At 43.7% G+C, this 19,944-nt stretch overlaps 4 protein-coding genes across 4 annotated transcripts; 3 read left to right on the top strand and 1 right to left on the bottom strand.

Moving 5' to 3' along the window:
- Positions 1-1,380: 1,380 nt before the first annotated feature.
- LOC4349654 (probable arabinosyltransferase ARAD1) lies at positions 1,381-5,006 on the top strand. Its single transcript, XM_015759665.3, has 2 exons — positions 1,381-2,407; positions 4,140-5,006. The coding sequence occupies exons 1-2, from the start codon at positions 1,493-1,495 to the stop codon at positions 4,653-4,655; spliced, it is 1,431 nt and encodes a 476-aa protein (XP_015615151.1). The 5' UTR covers positions 1,381-1,492; the 3' UTR covers positions 4,656-5,006.
- Positions 5,007-7,460: 2,454 nt separating this feature from the next.
- Positions 7,461-8,279, top strand: LOC4349653 (small ribosomal subunit protein uS9). The gene has a single exon (XM_015762394.3). It carries the CDS (start codon positions 7,564-7,566, stop codon positions 8,011-8,013), a length of 450 nt encoding a protein of 149 aa, XP_015617880.1. The 5' UTR covers positions 7,461-7,563; the 3' UTR covers positions 8,014-8,279.
- A 3,770-nt stretch (positions 8,280-12,049) lies between these two features.
- Positions 12,050-13,775, bottom strand: LOC4349652 (zeaxanthin epoxidase, chloroplastic). Its single transcript, XM_015760150.3, has 5 exons — positions 13,291-13,775; positions 13,029-13,093; positions 12,841-12,904; positions 12,567-12,713; positions 12,050-12,433 (listed from the first exon to the last, which is right to left on the bottom strand). Exons 1-5 carry the CDS (start codon positions 13,580-13,582, stop codon positions 12,309-12,311), a joined length of 693 nt encoding a protein of 230 aa, XP_015615636.1. The 5' UTR covers positions 13,583-13,775; the 3' UTR covers positions 12,050-12,308.
- Positions 13,776-14,657: 882 nt separating this feature from the next.
- Positions 14,658-19,245, top strand: LOC4349651 (uncharacterized). Its single transcript, XM_015759641.3, has 9 exons — positions 14,658-14,754; positions 14,862-14,971; positions 17,088-17,190; positions 17,329-17,388; positions 17,688-17,750; positions 17,939-18,136; positions 18,210-18,306; positions 18,386-18,600; positions 18,834-19,245. The coding sequence occupies exons 2-9, from the start codon at positions 14,862-14,864 to the stop codon at positions 18,924-18,926; spliced, it is 939 nt and encodes a 312-aa protein (XP_015615127.1). The 5' UTR covers positions 14,658-14,754; the 3' UTR covers positions 18,927-19,245.
- The last annotated feature ends 699 nt before the right edge of the window (positions 19,246-19,944 follow it).

Raw genomic sequence — 19,944 nt, 5'->3', positions numbered from 1 at the left:
TCTTTCTTCCCTTTTCTCTTTTATTATTTTCTTCTCTTCTCTTGTCTTCTTCAGCGGGTACCGCGAGTGCACGACGACGGGCCGAGACGGGCGAGGCGACGGCGGGCGAGAGCGGCGGCGACGGCGGGCGAGCGCATAGTGGGCAAAGTAGGCAGGTGTGGCATGCAAACGCGATGAAGGTGGGCGAGAGCGGTGGTGGCAGGCGAGCACGATGGCGGCGGGCGAGAGCAGCGGCGACGACGGGCGAGCACGCAGCGGGCGAAGTAGGCAGGTGTGGCAGGCGAACGCGGTGGAGGTAGGCGAGAGCGGTGGTGGCAGGCGAGCACGAGGGCGGCGGGCGAGCGTGGCAGCGGCGGCTGCTGCTGGCGCCCCGACGTCGCCCAACTTCGGCGGCGCCCGTCCCTTGCTTCGATATGCGAGGAGAACAACGTCGACCTGCTCCGTTTCGCGGGGCGGCGTGAGCACAACGCCAGCGTCGGCCGCGCATGCCCACCAACTCCCGCGTCATCCCCTTCGCCTCTCGCCGCCGACGATGTCATCGCACCAGCCGCCTCTCTCACCCTCTCCCGCTGGCGTGGTTGGCATCCTATCTCCTCTCCTACGACGACGACGACAACATGGAGCTGGATGATGGAGGAGCGCGGCCGGCATCCTCTCCCCCCTCTCCCACGACAATGTCGACGAGGAGGCGTTGGGGCAGCAAGGGGATGACACCGGCGAGCACCTTGAGCACGATGCAGCCTCGTCGCCCAGCCGCCCCTACCTGCTTCGCCTGCCGCCGCTCTCGGCCGATGCCACCGCCCCTGCCTGCTTTGCCCGCCGCCGCTCTCGGCCGATGCCACTGCCTCTGCCTGCTTCGCCCGCTGTGCGCTCGCCTGCCGCCCATGCTTGCTTCGCCCGCCGCGAGCTCGCCTGTCGCGCTTGTCCACCGCCCCAACGTGCTTCGCCCGCCGCCCCTCCTGCCTGCTTCGTCCACCATCGCCCCGCTCGTCTCAGCCCCGTCGTCGCGCTACCCGCTAAAGAAGACAATAGAAGAGAAGAAAATAAAAGAGAAAAGAGAAGAAAGAAGAGATGTGAGGCCCACATCATTCTCTCACTTACATGTGGGCCTCATATACTTTATTTATTTATTTTTTTGCTGACTAGGATGCCACGTCAGCGAATCAGGGTGTTTATACTGATATAAGGTGTAAATTGAACGGTTTCGTATAATTTAGGGGTGAAGATTTATTGAGGATAAGGGATATTAGACAAACTCGGTGTAAAGATGAGGGATGGCAGGTGAACTTATTCCACAAACATATGGGCCGACTGCTTATGGGCCTCCAAACGGCCCATGAGTCTGCTCGCAACAGTCTTCCTTCCCTTCCTTTCCTTCTCATCCATGGCTACTCCAGCCTAGGGGGAGTAGGGAGATCGATCCGCCTCCGCCTCCGCCTCCGCCATGCTCCCTCCTACTCCACCAATCCGGCCATGACCAGGGCTCGCCGCCATGCCTCCCCGCGCCCGCACCCTCCTCATGCCGCTTGCGGCGGCGACGCTCCTCGTCGCCTCCACCATCTTCCTCTTCGCCGCCACCGGCGCTCGATGGCGACCCGCCGACACCGGCCTCCCGGTCCCCGCCGCCGACTTCTCTGCGGCCGTTATAGAGAGCGCGGTGACCGACGCCGCCGCCGCGAAGGAGGAGCTCTCGTTTGTTGACGAGAATGGCCGCCCCGACGACCCCGCCTCCAGCTCGGCGGCCGCCGCGAGATGCGACCCGAGCCACGCCGCCGTCAGGGTCTTCATGTACGACTTGCCGCCGGAGTTCCACTTCGGCCTCCTCGGCTGGTCGCCGCCGACAGATGGAGCCGCCGACGCCGCCATGTGGCCGGATGTCGGCAGCGGCGCCGCCGCCCCGCGGTACCCCGGTGGGCTCAACCAGCAGCACAGCGTCGAGTACTGGCTCACGCTCGATCTCCTCTCCTCCTCGTCGCCGCCGTGCGGTGCCGCCGTCAGGGTCGCCGACTCCCGCGACGCCGACGTGGTGTTCGTGCCGTTCTTCGCTTCCCTCAGCTACAATCGCCACTCCAGGGTTGTGCCTCCGGAGAAGGTGAGCAGGGACAAGGGATTGCAGGAGAGGCTGGTCAGGTATCTGATGGCGCAGCCGGAGTGGAAGAGGTCGGGTGGCGCCGACCATGTCATTGTCGCGCACCACCCGAATAGCTTGCTCCATGCCCGGTCAGTGCTGTTCCCGGCGGTGTTCGTGCTGTCTGACTTCGGGAGATACCATCCTAGAGTAGCCAGCTTGGAGAAGGATGTCATTGCCCCTTACAAGCATATGGCTAAGACGTTTGTGAATGATTCTGCTGGGTTCGATGACCGTCCGACATTGTTATACTTCCGGGGAGCAATTTTCAGGAAGGAGGTAACACAATTAATAACTTTGCTTGCTCATTCAAGCTCTACAAATCAAGTTCATGCTCTCTGAGGTTAACATAATGTTGATAGCGGTGTCTTGTTTAGTTTCTTTGCTTTCCTTGAGTATTACAGTTTTATTGCAGCTGCTATCTGAAACGACAAGAACTCATCTTTTGTGCCAAGGAAAGGCCTTGTAGGCAAACTAGACAAAACAAACCTTGACAACTTCCAGGGTATAGAATGTGTGTTTGCTTGTTTATGGTAAATTGTGTACATAAAGTGTTTGTTTAGCTCCTTTTTTCCTCTTCATGATACTCTTGTGCAGTGGCGGACCCAGCATAAAATATTAGCTATGGCGGACTTTCTAAATGTACTTAGCACCGAGACATTTTTTTATAAAAAAAAACACGAACATATACCAAAACATTAGTATATAATGTATATGATAAAAAAAATTAGTGTGCATATCCAATAAAACTATAAGTAAATAATTTACTGTTTTCAATATAGGTGAAGATTGATTCCTGGAAGGTGAGCCCCTATAGCCATCCAAATGTTCCCATTCCAAATTACCCTCCAAATATTTGTGGTTAGCGTTGAAAAAATAGTAATTATACGTTTGCTCAATTCCTTAAAGAACAATTCCAGCCGATGCAGTTGCATCATCACTTGGACAATGCATGATAACTTGTTCCACCATACCAGTATTAGCTTGTACTAGTACTAATACTAAAAGATTAGTGCTTATTGCCCCCATCATCACGGTAACCACCAATGAAACAGTCAGTAGTTTTGTTGTTTAGTTGATAGTTACTGTTGGCAGATAGTTATGGCAGCTGCCACACCTTGCCACAAGGGAAGGTCCACCACTGCTCTTGTGTATGTTGTTCTTTGGTCACTGGGGTAGTAACCGATCAAGTGCATGTTTTGTCTACCTGTACCTTCCTAAATTGGATTAAAGTCATGCATCCCTCCTGCATGCTCCCTCAAAAGAAAAAAAGAATGAGAATTGGTCAGGATAGGTTAATAGAGGGTGGGCTAACTGCTTCAAACGTGCAAATGGAGCTTGTTGGAACTGCAATATTCTGTCTGACTCAAGGTAGACAAGAGTAGTTCCATTTGTTCAAAGTGCAGGACTCATGACCCATTCATGAATTTTGGAATAAGATACGTTTTGACTGCACCGGTACAGAACTCATGATCTTATGATCCATTTACGAACTTCTTGCTGAGTATGACTACACTAGTAATCTCCAAAATTCCTAAGACCAGCAAATTAACAGATGTTCCAAATATATGAATTGTCAAAAGTTTCTGTCAAGTTAGACAAGAGTAGTTCTGTTTGTTCAAAGTTCAGTACTCATGATCCACTAATAAATTTGGACTAAGATATGTTTTGACTGCACTGGTACAGGATATATGATCCATTTATGTTCTCTTACTGAGTATGTCTACATATTAATCTCCAAAATTCCAAAGACCAGCAAATTAACAGATGTTCCAACATTTGAATTGTCAAAGGTTTGAATGCTGAGATATTAACAGATGTTCCCTATTTCAATCATCTGGATTAAATAAATTTACTGTGTCAAAACTTAATTATTGTCAGCTGGATGTGCATCCTTTTCTAAAAGCTGATGTTGATACATGTATAGTTTAGGTTACTGGTTTATCTGTATTCTCTATATGTTACAAAACTAGTGATTCATGGACTAATAAATTGTGTCATTTTTGTCCAGGGAGGGAACATTCGGCAGGAGCTACATTATATGCTCAAAGACGAAAAGGATGTTTATTTTGCCTTTGGAAGTGTCCAGGACCACGGGGCCAGCAAAGCCAGTCAGGGAATGCACGCATCAAAATTTTGCCTAAACATTGCAGGGGACACCCCTTCTTCCAATCGCCTGTTTGACGCTATAGTAAGTCATTGCGTCCCTGTTATCATCAGCGACGACATCGAGCTTCCTTATGAAGATGCATTGGACTATTCGAAGTTTTCCATCTTTGTTCGCTCATCTGATGCTGTGAAAAAGGGTTACTTGATGAGACTTATTAGAGGAGTAAGTAAGCATCAATGGACAATGATGTGGAGAAGGCTGAAAGAAGTGGATAAACATTTTGAGTATCAGTACCCATCCCAGAAGGATGATGCAGTCCAAATGATCTGGCAAACATTGGCTAGAAAGGTGCCAGCAATCCGCCTGAAGTCACATAGGTCTAGAAGATTTTCTAGATACGATAGAGGAGGAAAATAAACATGGAGAAGATCCATAAGTCTGAAAGATTTTCAAGATCTGGCACAGGAAGAAAATAAACAGGAAGGCGGTGTATGCATGTTATCTAGGGCCTTGGCTAATCTAACTAGCATTTCACTGACACATCCGTTGTACACGTCTCATGGTTTCATGAACATAATCGGATTAGCAAGGAACAGTGAGATGTAAAGATATCATGTTAATTGTTGGTTATTCCTTAGAAAGAGGACCCATAGCTTAGGTTAGGCTGTCCAACGGAAGTGTATACTGGCAGGCAAAAGATTGTTGTTTTTGTAACATATACTCTTAAAAGTAAATTAAAAGAGGGTGGCAAAGTTCTTTTTCTGAACATGATGTTGTGGCATTAGATTTGGTCATATGCGAGATTAAGCTGTCTTATGTATTGATGAGTAAGTTTTGCATTTGCTGTTGGCACTATGCTGGAGCTGTATCATTTCATCTGTTTTCTGCATTCATATTTCCATGTATCACATGAAGAAATCCTGCATGCAAAAGGTCCTTGGTTAGCTGGTTTGAGCAGCTCTTGGGCATCAGTTATCGTACCCTAAGCTTGCAATAGAGCACACCCTTCGAGGACGCTATTGTTGAACTGAAATAAGGTCCAAGAAAAGCTCAAAAATCACGGGCAAACTCTTGAACAGAGATTGCTTTCTTCCCATATCCTGATAGCAGCGAAATCTGTATTACAGCTCTATTCTAATGAGCTGTCTGCAATTATGCATGTATCTGCAATTATTCTAACGAGCTACCTGAATCTGCAGTTTGCCGCTGGCAATCATCAGGAAAATAAGAACCACAGGTCTCTTTTAACAGGGTAACCATTTATACATTTGATATGAACAGAAATAACATGGTTCTTGTTCAGAGTACATTTGGGAACAGGGAAAGCAGAGCAGGTGATCATACAGACAACCAAGCCTGACTAACAGACCTCTAATAACCAAGCTTAAGCTAGACTTAGTCAACCTAAAAGGGAAGTATCAAGTCGGTGACAAACAGCGATAGATCAGGAACAAATAATGCAGAAGCCATCGACAACAACTGGTAGTAGAAAAGATTAAATGTGATCTTCATGATTGCATCAGTTTTCTTCAACATACTCGCCAGCTTTCAGTTGTTGCAACTTCACACCAACGTTCAGAGTCATATTCAGCAGTTATCCTGCTTTGCTTACACAGCAGCTAAACCTGCCCACTATTAAAATTTGTACAAATTCAAAAGATCACATCAAAGTGACAGTTTTTGCACTCAAAACAAGACTTGTTATCTATGTTCCAGATATAACAACGGAATGCCATTACTCCATTAGAATGATGATCACATAAAGGCCGTGCATCCAATAGACGGATTGCAGGCACTGTTGTAGTGCTCTGCACGGCTTCTAAAACCCTACAAACTTTTGCAATGTTGCAAACCAAGAAAAGATGCTGAGCTGATTCAGGTTGATACACAAGTCAAGTCATGAGGGCATTTTTTTTTTTAACTTTGAACGTTTATTTAGTAAAAACCACATTGTGGAAGAAAAACCACGATTTTCAAAAGGATCTTGCAATTAGAGTCCGCATCAAAGTTCAAAACCAAGGAGAAATTAGAGTCCACATCAGCCATGCATAGCAAAAAAGACATGGATTTTAACAGTGCGTCTTCCAAATTTCTCAAGGACACAAGAAAATATTTGATTTGTATATCATTGAAGGGACTGTCCTCAAACCATCAAGGTTCCGTTTGGTCCACAGAATAGAATTCTGTATATCATCCTCTTTAAGCTAATAATTGATTGATATAAACCTACGACATCATTGAAAACATGGCATGCTAATATACATGACATTGAACTGTAGTGGAGGGATACTATATGGACATACTCCCTTGTTTCACAATGTAAGACTTTCTAGCATTGTCCACATACATATAGATGTTAATGAATTTAAACACATACATATGTCTAGATTCATTAACATCTAAATGAATGTGGACAATGCTAGAAAGTCTTACATTGTCAAACGGATGAAGTATTTTAAAACCAAACTACAAACTAGGATGAAAACAAGGTTTCAATGATAAATAAGCAAAAATTGGATATGCCCAAACTCACAAAAGTAAGCTCAACAAGTACAATGCTAACATATCTATGCACATGTTCAATTGCAAACATTTGTATACTACGGTACTACCCTAACACATTCTACACAAACAAAAAGCGCTTTTACATCCACTATTGCCAAACAGGATCTACGAAACTACTCCATTGAATAGAAGAACCACGCAACACACATTGACTAATACGAAAACAGCTATGATGAATAAAAATCCAAATAAAAAAAATCGTCAATAAACAATGGCTGAAAAAACGCAAACGTTGTTATATGTTTGTTGTTTGGGTGAACCCGCGCGGCCATCATCGCACGCGCTCCGACCGCGGGCAGTCGTCATCGCTCACCGCCGGCGACTGCCACGGGAACCGAACCCGCCTCTTTCCCCCAACAAAGCGCGCCACCTTCCCGCCAACCGTACGAGGACGTCGGTGGCGGCGCGAATGTCGGAGAGGCGACTCCGGCCGCCGCGGCGCCGCCGGACGGCAAGCTCGGATAAGATCAAGTAGTGTTCGTGAGGGTCGAAACCCTAGCTCGCCGCCTCCTCCCCCCATGGCCTTTTACAAGCGAAAAACTAGCCCACAAGTTGGGCTCGCGAAGGCCCAACTAATTCTAGCCCGGCCCATAGTGGTCCACTAACTATCCCCCATGGCCCACTAGAGCTAAACCCTAATCCCCTCGCTATAAAATCACTCTCTCGAAGCGATCTCTCCCCTTCGCCGCCGCCTCTCTCCCGCACCAAGCCGCCTGAGCCCTAGCCGCCGCCGCCGCCGCGCGCCACCACCGCCGCAACCATGGCCGCCGCGCTCACCCGCCCGCCGCCAGGCACGGTCCAGTGCTTCGGGCGCAAGAAGACGGCGGTGGCCGTCTCCTACTGCAAGCCGGGGCGCGGGCTGATCAAGGTGAACGGCGTCCCGATCGAGCTGATCAGGCCGGAGATGCTCCGCCTCAAGGCGTTCGAGCCCATCCTGCTCGCGGGGAGGTCACGCTTCAAGGACATCGACATGAGGATCCGCGTCCGCGGCGGAGGGAAGACGTCGCAGATCTACGCGATCCGCCAGGCCATCGCCAAGGCCCTCGTCGCCTACTACCAGAAGTACGTCGACGAGGCATCCAAGAAGGAGGTCAAGGACATCTTTGCCCGCTATGACCGCACTCTACTCGTCGCCGACCCCAGGCGCTGCGAGCCCAAGAAGTTCGGTGGTCGCGGCGCCCGCGCCAGGTTCCAGAAGTCGTACCGTTGAGCGCTCGCCGGATCGATTCGGAGCGGTGTTCTCTTTTCCACCCTATCAATGGAGCTATTTTGCTGGTTCTACATCTAGCTACTGCTTTACTTCAAGTTTAGTCTTTTTAAGCTTAGTCCCGAACCTTTTTGACATTGTGAAATGGATGCGACTGAGGCGTTTAAGACTATCGTAGTCTCTGGAATATGGTTTTGCATGTTACCTATGTCCAGGGAAGTTGTGATACTATTGCCTTAATTAATGTTTATGCTATGTTATGAGTTTTATTCTAGGTGTTCTTATTCTGTCTGTTATGTGCAAATGGTTATGGTAATTGCTCTTTTGTTTAATATGTTGCTGTGAGTTGTTGGCTGCGTAGGCATTGTGTAATTTGTAATTGATAGGTTCATTTGTGTTATGTGAGTTTTTCTTATATTGTTTTCCAATGTTACAAAGGTGAATTTTGATTTGCTATAAATTAAGCCTCGCATTTTGATTAGCCTAACATAAATTGGTAGAAAAGCATATATTTTCTCATTATGTCTAAATTTTACCACCCTTTATACACGCTTCAGTTTTTATGGTAAAATGGGTTTTGGCTTGAAGTTTGTTCAACCTGAGAAATTGGAGCCAGCATTCATTGGTGTCAGAAGCTGAATGCTTTGTTGCTTTTCTTAGCGTTCAACATATTTTGTACTGGTTCTTTCTTTTCCACCTTATCAATGGAGCTACTTGGCTGGTTCAACATCTAGCTACTGCTAGTTTAGTCTTTTTTATGCTTAGCCCTGAACCTTTATGACATTGTCAAGTTGATGCAATTGAGATGTTTAAGACTCTTCTGTTGTGTTTGGAATATGGTTTTGCCTGTTACTTATGTTGAGGAGTTATCGTATTATACTTGTGCTATGTTAAGATGATCCATTTTGGAAGTTGTGTTGCTCTGTCTGCTCTTGAATTATTGCTATTATTTGTGGTTGGGATATACTCATTTCAGGTCGTGTGGGTTTCAAATTTCAAGTAATTTCCACTGAAATGCTCGTTTGCTGTATGATCGCTGCTTATTATTGCTAGATGTAGTACTAATATTGTTGATGCATGTAGGTACTACCACAAGTACCTACCTTCATCAACAATACTCCAACTCTAGATGTAGTTACACAAATATGTTTAAGTTAGCTGATGTAATTGATGTCTTGAACTGTCATTGTGCTAAGGATGTCGTCAATTCCACATGGTATGTAAGAACAATCTGGCAATTCTATCTGGTATGCTTAGTGAAACTTAATTCTCAGTTCAGATGCCCATCCCTGAAGTTGATATTTATGATGTGCTTAGATTACAATTTACTATGAAGCCAACTTTCATTTAAACAAATGGCCTGCTACTTTTTATATTTGTATAATTTTTATTTGGTATAGCATAGTAGTAACGCTTTGAAGGGCATTTGTACAGATGATTTGTGTAGAGTTTGTGCTGTTTTCATTATAGACTATATCTGTGCTGAACTTTGATCCCATTTATTTTTTAGGTTTATGTTTTTAACTTTGTATTGTGGATTGTTCCATTAGCAGTCTATGAAAATTTAGCTATATTATTGTGTTGACTCTATCATGATATTGAAGTTAGCAGTAATTTGCATGGCTGTACGCCTGTGGATGACACAATTCTTAGTAGGGTCTGAGTGGCCTTTTTTTTTTTCTTTTCCTGTGCTGCTTTATTATGCAGTAATGCACATAATGTTTTTGTTATGGCACGTTTTAGAACACACTTCAACCATTCTCATTATATACTCATATTGTTCATTTTGTCATATGATGACTGTTTATCTTCCATGGTGGTGCTCTAGCAAATTGTTATAACTCTATTATTGTATTTTGAGAAATCTATGGTCCAGTCTTCATTTGGCATGAAAATCAAAATGTTGCTGTTACTCTAAGGATGTAGTTGTATGATTGATAGTAGTAGTTCTAATTGTGTTTCGTTTGAAGTATGATTGATTGCTAGTGGTAGTTCAAATTGTGGATTGGTGCATGTGTTGGTAGTTTGTTGTGCGGCTTGTTCCCTTGGTTGAATCTGTTATGGTTCGTTTGGTTATCTAACTCAGATGAGATGGTGAGTTTGATGTTAGCGCCTGTTCACTTTGATGCTAAAATTTTGGTAACTCGCCAAAATTTTAGCAGGATTTCTTATATAGTTACCAAAATTTGGCAACAAACTAAATGTAGTCACTTTTTTGGTAACTTTACCAAAACTTGGTAATGTTGAAAATGGTATCAAAGTGAATAGTTTTGTTTTGATGACATGATTTTTTTTTTGGGTCATGTTACCACAAGTTTGCACGCCTGGTCGAAACACAAGTTTGCACGGCTAGTCAAGCTTCCAGAAGTACAGCGAGGCCACTGGTTCGCAGTTACGAGCTGTTTCATCCGGACCAGCGATAAGCGCCGATGCTTTTAATCTTGCCATCTAGGCCACGGTTGATTTGGTTTAGTGCTTTACCGACAACCGCATGTTTTCTTGTGCCAACGGTGTTCATTAGCAAAGTTTCAACAAGAATACTAGAGTACAGGTTTACATTCTGCATCATCGATATGAGAGTAAAGTTTTGTGATGGCTATTCTTGCCAATTTCGATATACACGTACTGTTTTCCAAAGCCAATGACATCTACAGCAATTAAAAAATAACTTAGCATTTCAATTAAAAGAATTTGGTTGGTTAACATGTGTGCGCGGCATGTATGATTAGTAACACCTAATGAGTGTTACAACTTACAAACTTACACCTAATGTGCATGATTATTGATTAGTAACTGTGTGTTACCCTTAGGCCCTGTTCGTTTCCTCTAAAATTTGAGGATAAACTTTTGGATTAAAATGGCACGTTTTTTCAAACTGCCAAACGATATATTTCATGCGAAAACTTTCTACTCACTCCGTCCCATAATATAGCAACCTAGGGCATCTAAAATATAGCAACGAAGGGAGTATATGAAAGTTGTTCTAAAATATTAGATTAATCCATTTTTCAAGTTTACAATAATTAAAACTCAATTAATCACACGTTATTACCACCTTGGTCCCATAATATAGGACTGGATACCAGGTTTCTATATTATGGGACGGAGGGAGTATATGAAAGTTGTAGTCCTATGTTTCTATATTATGGGACGGAGGGAGTATATGAAAGTTGTAGTCCTATGTTTCTATATTATGGGACGGAGGGAGTATATGAAAGTTGTTCTAAAATATCAGATTAATCTATTTTCTAAGTTTGCAATAATTAAAACTTAATTAATCACACGTTTTTTTACGTGAAACATTTCGTGCTGACGTTGCTCCCGTCTCTTTCCCAGTAATGCCACAAGAACCAGAATCAGAATTGCCCCCCATCTCCTTTTCATTTCAGGTGATGAAATGAGGAACCACAACAGTAAAAAAATAAAAAAACAGAGAGAGAAGTGGGGTGGGGGGAAAGCACAAGGAAACTTCCCAACCCTCCAACCATTTCATGGCGATGAAATGAGGATCTAACCACACAGAAATCCCAAGCGGAGTTCCTAAACCCCAAGCGGATGATGATGCCTCTCTCATTTGGAGGAGGATGAGAAACCCCAAGGAAGGATCTCATTTAGAATCCAACGCATCCTCTTCTTTTATCTGTTCGTTTGTTGCGCTTGTTATTGGGGGCGAATCTACCATAGCTAATCAACGGTGCGAGTACCCCTATCTGGCTCTCCTGGAGTTGTTTCCTTGCAAGCGCTTGGAGACCAAGAACACTCACTGCCTAGGGCACTTGATTACTACTAACTAGGAGTTCAGTGACATTGTCCAACCTCTGTTTGAAATAAATTAAGCAGAGTATTTGTTCAAGCTCCCATGCATTCCCCAGCTTGTGCTGTGGTGTTGTTGCCAGGACTGTGGGAGCGGTTAGCCAGCACATGAAGCTAACAACAGCCGAAACTACAAGCGCAGCGTTTTTTCCCCTCATGTGTTAAACTATTGAATGTTCTAGTACATCTTTCTTTGGTACTTAATAAATGCATTTTCGATTGATCGTAGGGATACCAATATGTGCTCTCTATTGATATGCAGAGTTGTTGCTTCGTGAATTTTCTTAATGGCTACAGATGACGTTCATTATTTTTAGATAATACAGATGAGATGACATTCCTATCACACAACATCTGTATGCACTTATTTGCAAAGAAACTCTGTCGTTCGTAACATGCGCTTCATGTCAGGCATTGGGTAACAGCTGGTGCTTCTTGAGCTGCTTGCCTTCAGCATTAAGCAGTAGATGGCAAGAGGGAGGTTGCTAATTGGTTTGTTGAGTTGCCGCTGATACTTGAGCCGTCTCAGCTTCCTGCTCAGCTTCATTGGTGTCACTGGACACATCGACGATCATCTTGGAGACACGGAACATGGCCAGGTGGATGTCACCTGCAATGCAATACAATGCAAAAGGGGAACAAGCACAGTCTGAATGTCTGATCACAACGAAGAAGAAGAGATTCTGCGAGTTGTATGGATTATGCAGAGGGTTGTATGGATTAGCAGTAATAAGAAGTAGTACCAAAGATGAGGAGGCTGCCGGGATCGATAGGAGTGGGGAAACCCGGGGTGAGGCGCCTCTCGTTGATGTAGGTGCCATTCGTGCTCTCCAGGTCTGTTACCAACAAGCTCCCCTCTTTCTTCTCCAGCCGTGCGTGCGTCCCAGAAACTGCAATTTTCATGCCATTCCATTTCAGTTCATTTGCAGCAGCTTAGTTAGCTACATATGTCTGTCTGATGAATTGTGGACAGAGCAATCAAGTGAATGAATGAGCTGCTGCGTATACTGCTACTACCTGTTGCGACAGACAGGACGATGTCAGCCTGTTCAGGAACCCGACCCACCGTCACCGCCGCCTCCTGCACACACAACACAATACATTCATTCATCCAAGAAAACACCCGGCTGCAGCTGAGCTAGCACGGTTACATGGCAAGGATATCCAGAGAATTTCTGGGAAGGTAGAAACAAAGGGAGACATACGGATGCTATCTGGAAGCCGCCGGGTCGTGCGACGCGGTACCCGATATGACGCCAATCGCCGTCTCCTGCAATTCAACAATCAGGTGGACAACAATAAACTCACGAATATTGCTGCTGTGTTCTGTTTTGCAATTTTTTCTTCAGACCAGCTTAAAAGTTGGTAAGATGACGATACTATGATTAAGCAGGGAGGCACAAGCATGAGTCAATTCACTAGGGATATGGACATTGCATTACAAGTAAGTATCGAAAGCAGACTAACCTGCAGGCTCGAGAACCCATCTTTCTGAAGTGGCGGAAGAAGACGCGCTGTCAGTGCCACTGGAAGAGCACCTCAGCGACAAAATGGAAATGCTTCTTCTGCTACTCCCGTTGCTGTTTCTGCTGGTTAGCCGATTGATGAACAGCAACTGCGGCTGCAGCAGCTTGAAACCATGGGAGGCGTAGCTGCTGCTGCTGCTGCTGCAAGGAGGAGGAGGAGGCAAGCAGGAGGAAGGCCTCCTGGGGGTTGGGCTAGAGAAGAGCAAGGAAGGAGTAGCCACTGCTGCTTCCATTTGTGTCTGTGATTTGTGCTCACTGCTCAGCAGTGGCAGGGGAATGCAGTGCCTTGCTTTTTTGTTCGCTTCTTGATTTCTTTGTGGATCAATGGAGATAGAATTCAGGTTGTTTGTCCTGTGTTCAATGCTATCTCTGGACTCATGGCCAATCAGTTGCTCTTCACCTTCATCTGTTGGTGGTCGAGGTTCACTGCTTGGTCATTGTCGGATTCTCCTGTTGCCCTATGGTCCCACTCTGCTAGTCTGCTTCTGCTGTACTGTACACAAATATTTTTTTTCCTCAAACACATTTTTAAGAGTAATTTTAGATGAAACAATAACACTCCTCCAAATTTCACAGAAAAAAAAAGAGTACTCCAGGATTAACATTGCAGTAATCTTTTAGCAGTGCATAAATAGGAAAAATGCATAATGAATAATTTAGCTTGTTTGAGTCTCAAGAGAAGAAAAAAAAACACACAATGAATATTGTATCTGGTTGAGTCTCTAGAGAAATTTAGCTCCATTAGTTATTCTCCGAAGAGGGTTTGTTTGGATGACTCACCTGCATTGAGAAAAACTTGAGAATAAAGGTTAGTTAATCAGTGAGAGAAAGCGAAGGTGTATTCGAACTCTTCAAGCAAAATTTACACCCATTGGCTTGGTATGATGTAATGTAAGCTTCATCCATAGTATCAGTATATTCTATTAGCGGTTTTACACATTTTTCTTACAATATTTGTTTGTTTCTCCAGACGTGCAATGCAACACAGTTCACAGCATAGAAGCGTTAGTATATTTCCATATTATTATTACTCCAGTAGGAAAATATTCAATACAACCCACATCTGATTAATTAATCATTTAAGCAACATATAAATTTCAAAAACAAAATTAAACATCCTCTAAATTTCAAAAAGAAAAATTAAACATCCTACATCAGGCCAGGTCAGCAAAAAAGCCCAATACGCTTGGGGCCTAATGCTGTCTGGGCTTGGGCCGGCCCACTCAGGTCCACTTCCGGACCCACACGCCAGTCTCTCTCGCGAAAAAAAAAAGGTAATCGTGGTTAGCAACTTGCCCCTTCTTCCACAACGACGAACAACAACATCTCGCCACGAAGAGGAGGGCGAGAGCCTGCACGAGTCCGAAATCCCCAATCCGGGTTCCCTGCTTCTCTTCGCGCCAAGGTAAGATCTCTCTCAGATCTCTGTGCTTGGCGGTGCGGATCGGTTTTTTGTCATCAGTTGTCCTGATTTTTGTTCCGGGGTGTCTAATTTGGGCCCGATCCGATCAGATGGCGGCTGCCTGGGCGGCGGTGGTGGCCGTGATGCTCCTCCTTGCGCAGGTGTCAGCCGCGGCTCCGGTGATGGGGCCTGCCTTCCTCTGGGCGCCCAAGAACTACGGGTAACTTGTTGCCGCGCTTCTCTTTTTCATCGTTTCAAGCCTGAGATCCCTTTTGTTAGAAATGTATGAACGTGTTATTAATGTTAACGATTTTTAGTGAATCCTGTTGCCTCACTTACAAAATATTGCAACTTTGGTATATTAAAATATTACTCATGAGGTGTGCATGCAACTTAGAGGTTTCATGATCGGATAATTAATTTTCTCTGTATCTAAGGTCACACCCTTGACTCTAGCCCTGTGTGCCATAGATGATAGAATCTTTTTGGCCATTCCCAGGAGTGATCCTCGCATTGTCTCATGGGGTCCAGATCAACCATATTCCTTTGAAATTGCATCCTCATCCATCATTCTGTACAAACAATCAATATGGAGGTTTTTAAATCTATAACAACCATAAATCCCATAGCTGGATGATTTCGGAGTTTTCAACTTATACTGATCAGGCAGTTGTTACCTTGCACATTTCCTGCTACTATTTTACATCAGCGTGCCATTTTGCTGCAGAGAGTAAATTTATAATTTCTTTTGTCAAAGTACAATTCATTTGGTGGAGGGTGGAGTAGGGTGGTTGAGAGAAATCTCGGTTTGGAAGTAGAATAGTGGAAGGTTGATGTGAGGAAAGAATGAAACCCATACCCATTTAGTACCCTTTCATTTTTGTTCATGTGATCTGTTATATAAATATCAAAACCTTCTCGTTACAACGAAGAACAGAGATTGTCTTGTTGGTGCCACTTAGGTTTTGTGTTACAGATTTGTTCAGCTTTTCTAACATGCTCACTCATGTTTCTGTTGATATTAGGAAAGTCAAGTAGGGTATCAGTTAAAACAGGCCTCCATTTTTGCATTTGATTTTGCACAGTGCACACTGGAATATTATGGCTTGCTTCAAAAACCATTATCTGCTTAGATTTTGTTATCTCAGCTAGGGAGCTTTTCTATGTTTTCTCTATGGGGGTTGTAGTAATGCTGCACACTTATGCCTTAAGCGTGCTTTCCTTAGTAGATAGAGGTACATCCGTGCATGTGGCCGTTAGATATGCTGTCTTCTTGCGTGGAAACTTGCAATCCAACTGGAATCCTGCTAAAAGTTAGTTATAGAGCTCCATGGCTGGTTCTAAAAAAAGTACGATTTTTTTGGTAGCTTCGATTCTTATTTTATATGGACAATCTTTGGCCTCTAATTGAAAAAGAACTTGAAACCATGAGTTCCATTAAATAGGCTATGGGGAGTTCTTGAGCAATAACAACCCTTTTGCCGGAATGACCGAAGGAGGTCATTCAATGTAATTAAGATTGGAAGAAAAGTTACAAGAAAAGGTTTTACATCGACAGCTAGCTGTCGAGGAAGGATGTGCACCAGAGCACACGCCCCGAACCAAGTGCCAACCGTCCAAACACACGCTATAGAGAGGGGAGCCGAGCACCGAACCAGCCGTCGCTATGCGAGACCGATCGCCACCGGGCCAACAACACCACCACGATGCGAGGACTCTAAAACGACGCCCTCAGGAGGGTCGCGACGCCAAAAGACACTGTCGTCATCCGTCCCAAAAACGGGACAAGGTTTTCACCCAGAGCTCCTTGCCGAGGGAGGAGAGGTACCTCAACAATGCCCTCAGGAGGGTTACCATGCCCGAAAGCGTAGACACTGTTGGCCCAAAGATTGGGCTAAACTTTCGCTTGGAACCTCCTACTGCCATGGTCCGTTGCCCAATCCGAAACCACCATCTAAACATCGGCGGCACATGGCTTCCGCCACACCCAACCAACGCCCCACCGTTGGCCGGCTTCCAGTCTTGCCAACGACAAGACTGCCACAGCACCTGGATAATGAGAACACTAAAGCAGTGGAGTAATGCAACTTTGTCACTAACTGTTGCCTATGTTGCACCTGGTTTGTACTGTAGATGACAATGTCATGCATACCTCTGATAGTCTGATATGAGGGTCACCCATTTTTGTTGGTGCCTCACAGTTTTAGTTACTTGCTGGCTAGATTGGAATTACCACTTCATATTGAAAATATTTATGGACCTTTCTGTGGTTCTTTTAATCAAATTTGATCTGGGTTTAGTTGTTTAAGTTACATTTTATTTACCTTACTCTCCAGATTCTCTTCTGATGAGGCTAAAGAAATAGTCCATTATCAGACAGTATCCCCGAAGAGCTTAGTGAAATCTGTTCTTGAAGAAGGTGGTTGGTCAAACTTGGTGGTGAGTTGAGTTCCCCCCACGTCCTAGTTGATGCACCTCAATTCACGAACAACTGGCCAACTTCATTGCAGTATCTGTTCTTATTGTGCACAAAATTTAAGTCTTAAACAATTCATAACATTGTGATTTTATTTTTAGTGTTCAAGGGAGGATCATGCAAAGAGTGTTGATGTTGCAGTTCTTTTTCTTGGCTCGAAGGTACTTATTGACTCCCATTCATTCCGTACTGTTTGTGAACTAGTGTTTAGGTCTTCACTGGTTGCAATGTGTGCATAATTATCAATTCACTCCACATTGATAAAAGAACTGGAGTGCATTTCTTCTTAGTGTTTCTGGTAGATGGTAATGATCAATACTAAGAGGTTGTAACATTGCCAAATTCTCATGTTTGAATCTGTATGTCAAATTATTGCTAGACCAAGTAATTCATGTTATGATGTTGTTTCAATTTTTCAATGCGTCAGTTGAAACTGACTGATAACTTATTGTTCCTGTAGCTACAATCGTCAGACATTTCTAAAGATAAGCAAGCTGATTCTACTTTAGTAGACACGCTGAAGGTATTCATAATTGCTCTTCTTTTGCCCTTCCCCCATATTTGTATCTCCCCTTTTTCAGATAATGGATTAAACCGACCTCGATATCCATAACGGATGTACGCATCCACATATTTGTATCTCCCGTAGTTGTTATATAACTGAAAGCTTAAAGATTTCTAAATGCTTATAACATATATGTTCTTTACTAGAACTCGTTTGCAAGCTCCGAGTTTTCGATGGCATTCCCCTACATTGCCATGTCAGATGATGACAAATTGGAGAAGTCATTGCTATCTGGGTTTGCTGAGAATTGCAACAATGGTTTCGGAGATAATCATATCACCTACACAGACACCTGTTCTGTAAGTGAAGATCTGAACAAACATCACAACATGGATTCCATTCATGTAAGTTTTTATAGTTCTTTTGGTACTTCTTCCAATTCCTCTTTTCCATTTATTGACCACATGTACATTCCAGGGATTGGTGGCATCACAAACTAAAAAGAACCCGAGTGGACAGACTGATCTGATTGTCTTCTGTGATGGTGGTTTCAAGGATAACACAAAATCAGAAGGTTAGGTCAAAGATGCTAGGTTGGTGTTTTCACCTCGAATATACAACTGTACCCTAATGTTTTGCTGTTGTTTCTGTAGGGGAGTTGCTTTCTGAGCTGGTTACTCTGCTGAAGAAGTCTGGAGCTAAATATACGATTCTTTATGCTTCTCAGCCCTTTGGTTTGCTAGAGAACCCTTCAAACCTACCATTAGGCAGGTACCTCGCAGAGAAGACCAATACTACTAAACCTGGCCGTGGAAAATGTGACGGGGAGTGCTTAGTAAAATCAACTCTGCTGGAAGGAAGCTTTGTTGTAAGTTGTCTCATGGACTCCTATGTTTTTGTTTACCTTTCTTTCTGTCAACGTGAACTTAAGCCCGTACATATCAAACAAAAACGGTAATCAGTTTAGTAGTAGTTCAATGTTGTCGTTGGCTTGACTGCAAACTGCGAATTACATCTTTGCTACTTCACCTGTAAAATGTTTATCTCTATCAATATCTGTTATCCAAGAGTTATTTTCTCACAGTTATGTATTATATGCAGGGAATAGTGCTGCTGATCATCTTGATATCAGGACTCAAATGTATGATGGGAATTGATACCCCATCAAAGTTCGACGCTCCCCCGGAATCATAAGCCCATTTTAAAGCAGTTCTGAATGGAAACTCAGGGCAAGTGCTAGGGAAAAATTGAATAGCTGATGTAGCAGGAAATGTATTGTGCATATAGTAAGTTCGCTACTTGATGCCTTATGTATTTTAATGAGCCAGCTGCAATTTGCAGTCAATTTTTGGTGGAATATTACATTTCAATACGTACAAGTGCAAGCCTTGGGTTGTACCATATAACACTGCCTCCAGTGTTTGCTGTGTGAATAAGCTGGAATTCAGGACTCCGAGTAGCCAATAAGATGTTATACAATTCATCTAATAAAACCTTGTGATTCTTTCATACATATACTGTGAACAAATCCATCATGAATATCTTTTCTCCGGAATTGCATTGCATTTGATTCTCTGTAGGTGAAATACAGTCTTGTACTCTCATTAGTCCTTTTGCCAGCTGAAGATGTTTCGTTATTAATGGTTGTTGCTTATTCTATAGGTTATTACTTGAGAGTTTGTGGTGCTAGCACCCTATCATTTATCATTACTTGTTAATCAATCAATCGCGTAATATTTCAATCATATTTCGCGATCCATTACCAGTCTGATTGTGACAGTGATTAAGGTACTTTGCGCCTGAGTGGTTCTGCCTTTCACTGGTGATGTTACTGTCAGAGAAACCTTATTGCTCAAGTGATTACATGATTCAGATGGGAAGCGATTGCCATGTTTCGACAAAACAAGAAAATTGATGGACTACACGACTATATGCACTCCTTTCCTCTCTCTGGGTCAATTTGTCCTTTATGCTACAGGTCTATCTAATCTATATATCTTTGCTTAGCACTGAAGTATATCTGGAAATTTGTGGCACCTACATAATTAATCATATCCTATGATTATAAAATTGCATGACTATGTTTTCCTTAAATGTTGTCGTCCCGTTAGAGAAGGAAAGGGATTAAGTACTAATACCTCCGTCTTATAAAAAAAAATCAAACACTGAAGATGATTTTAAATATAGTGTATGTTCAGATTTTTTTTCTTAG

This window comes from Oryza sativa, chromosome 11 (genome assembly GCF_034140825.1).
Source record: "Oryza sativa Japonica Group chromosome 11, ASM3414082v1".
NCBI classification, from domain to species: domain Eukaryota; kingdom Viridiplantae; phylum Streptophyta; class Magnoliopsida; order Poales; family Poaceae; genus Oryza; species Oryza sativa.
This window is presented reverse-complemented; position numbering and strand designations above follow the sequence as displayed.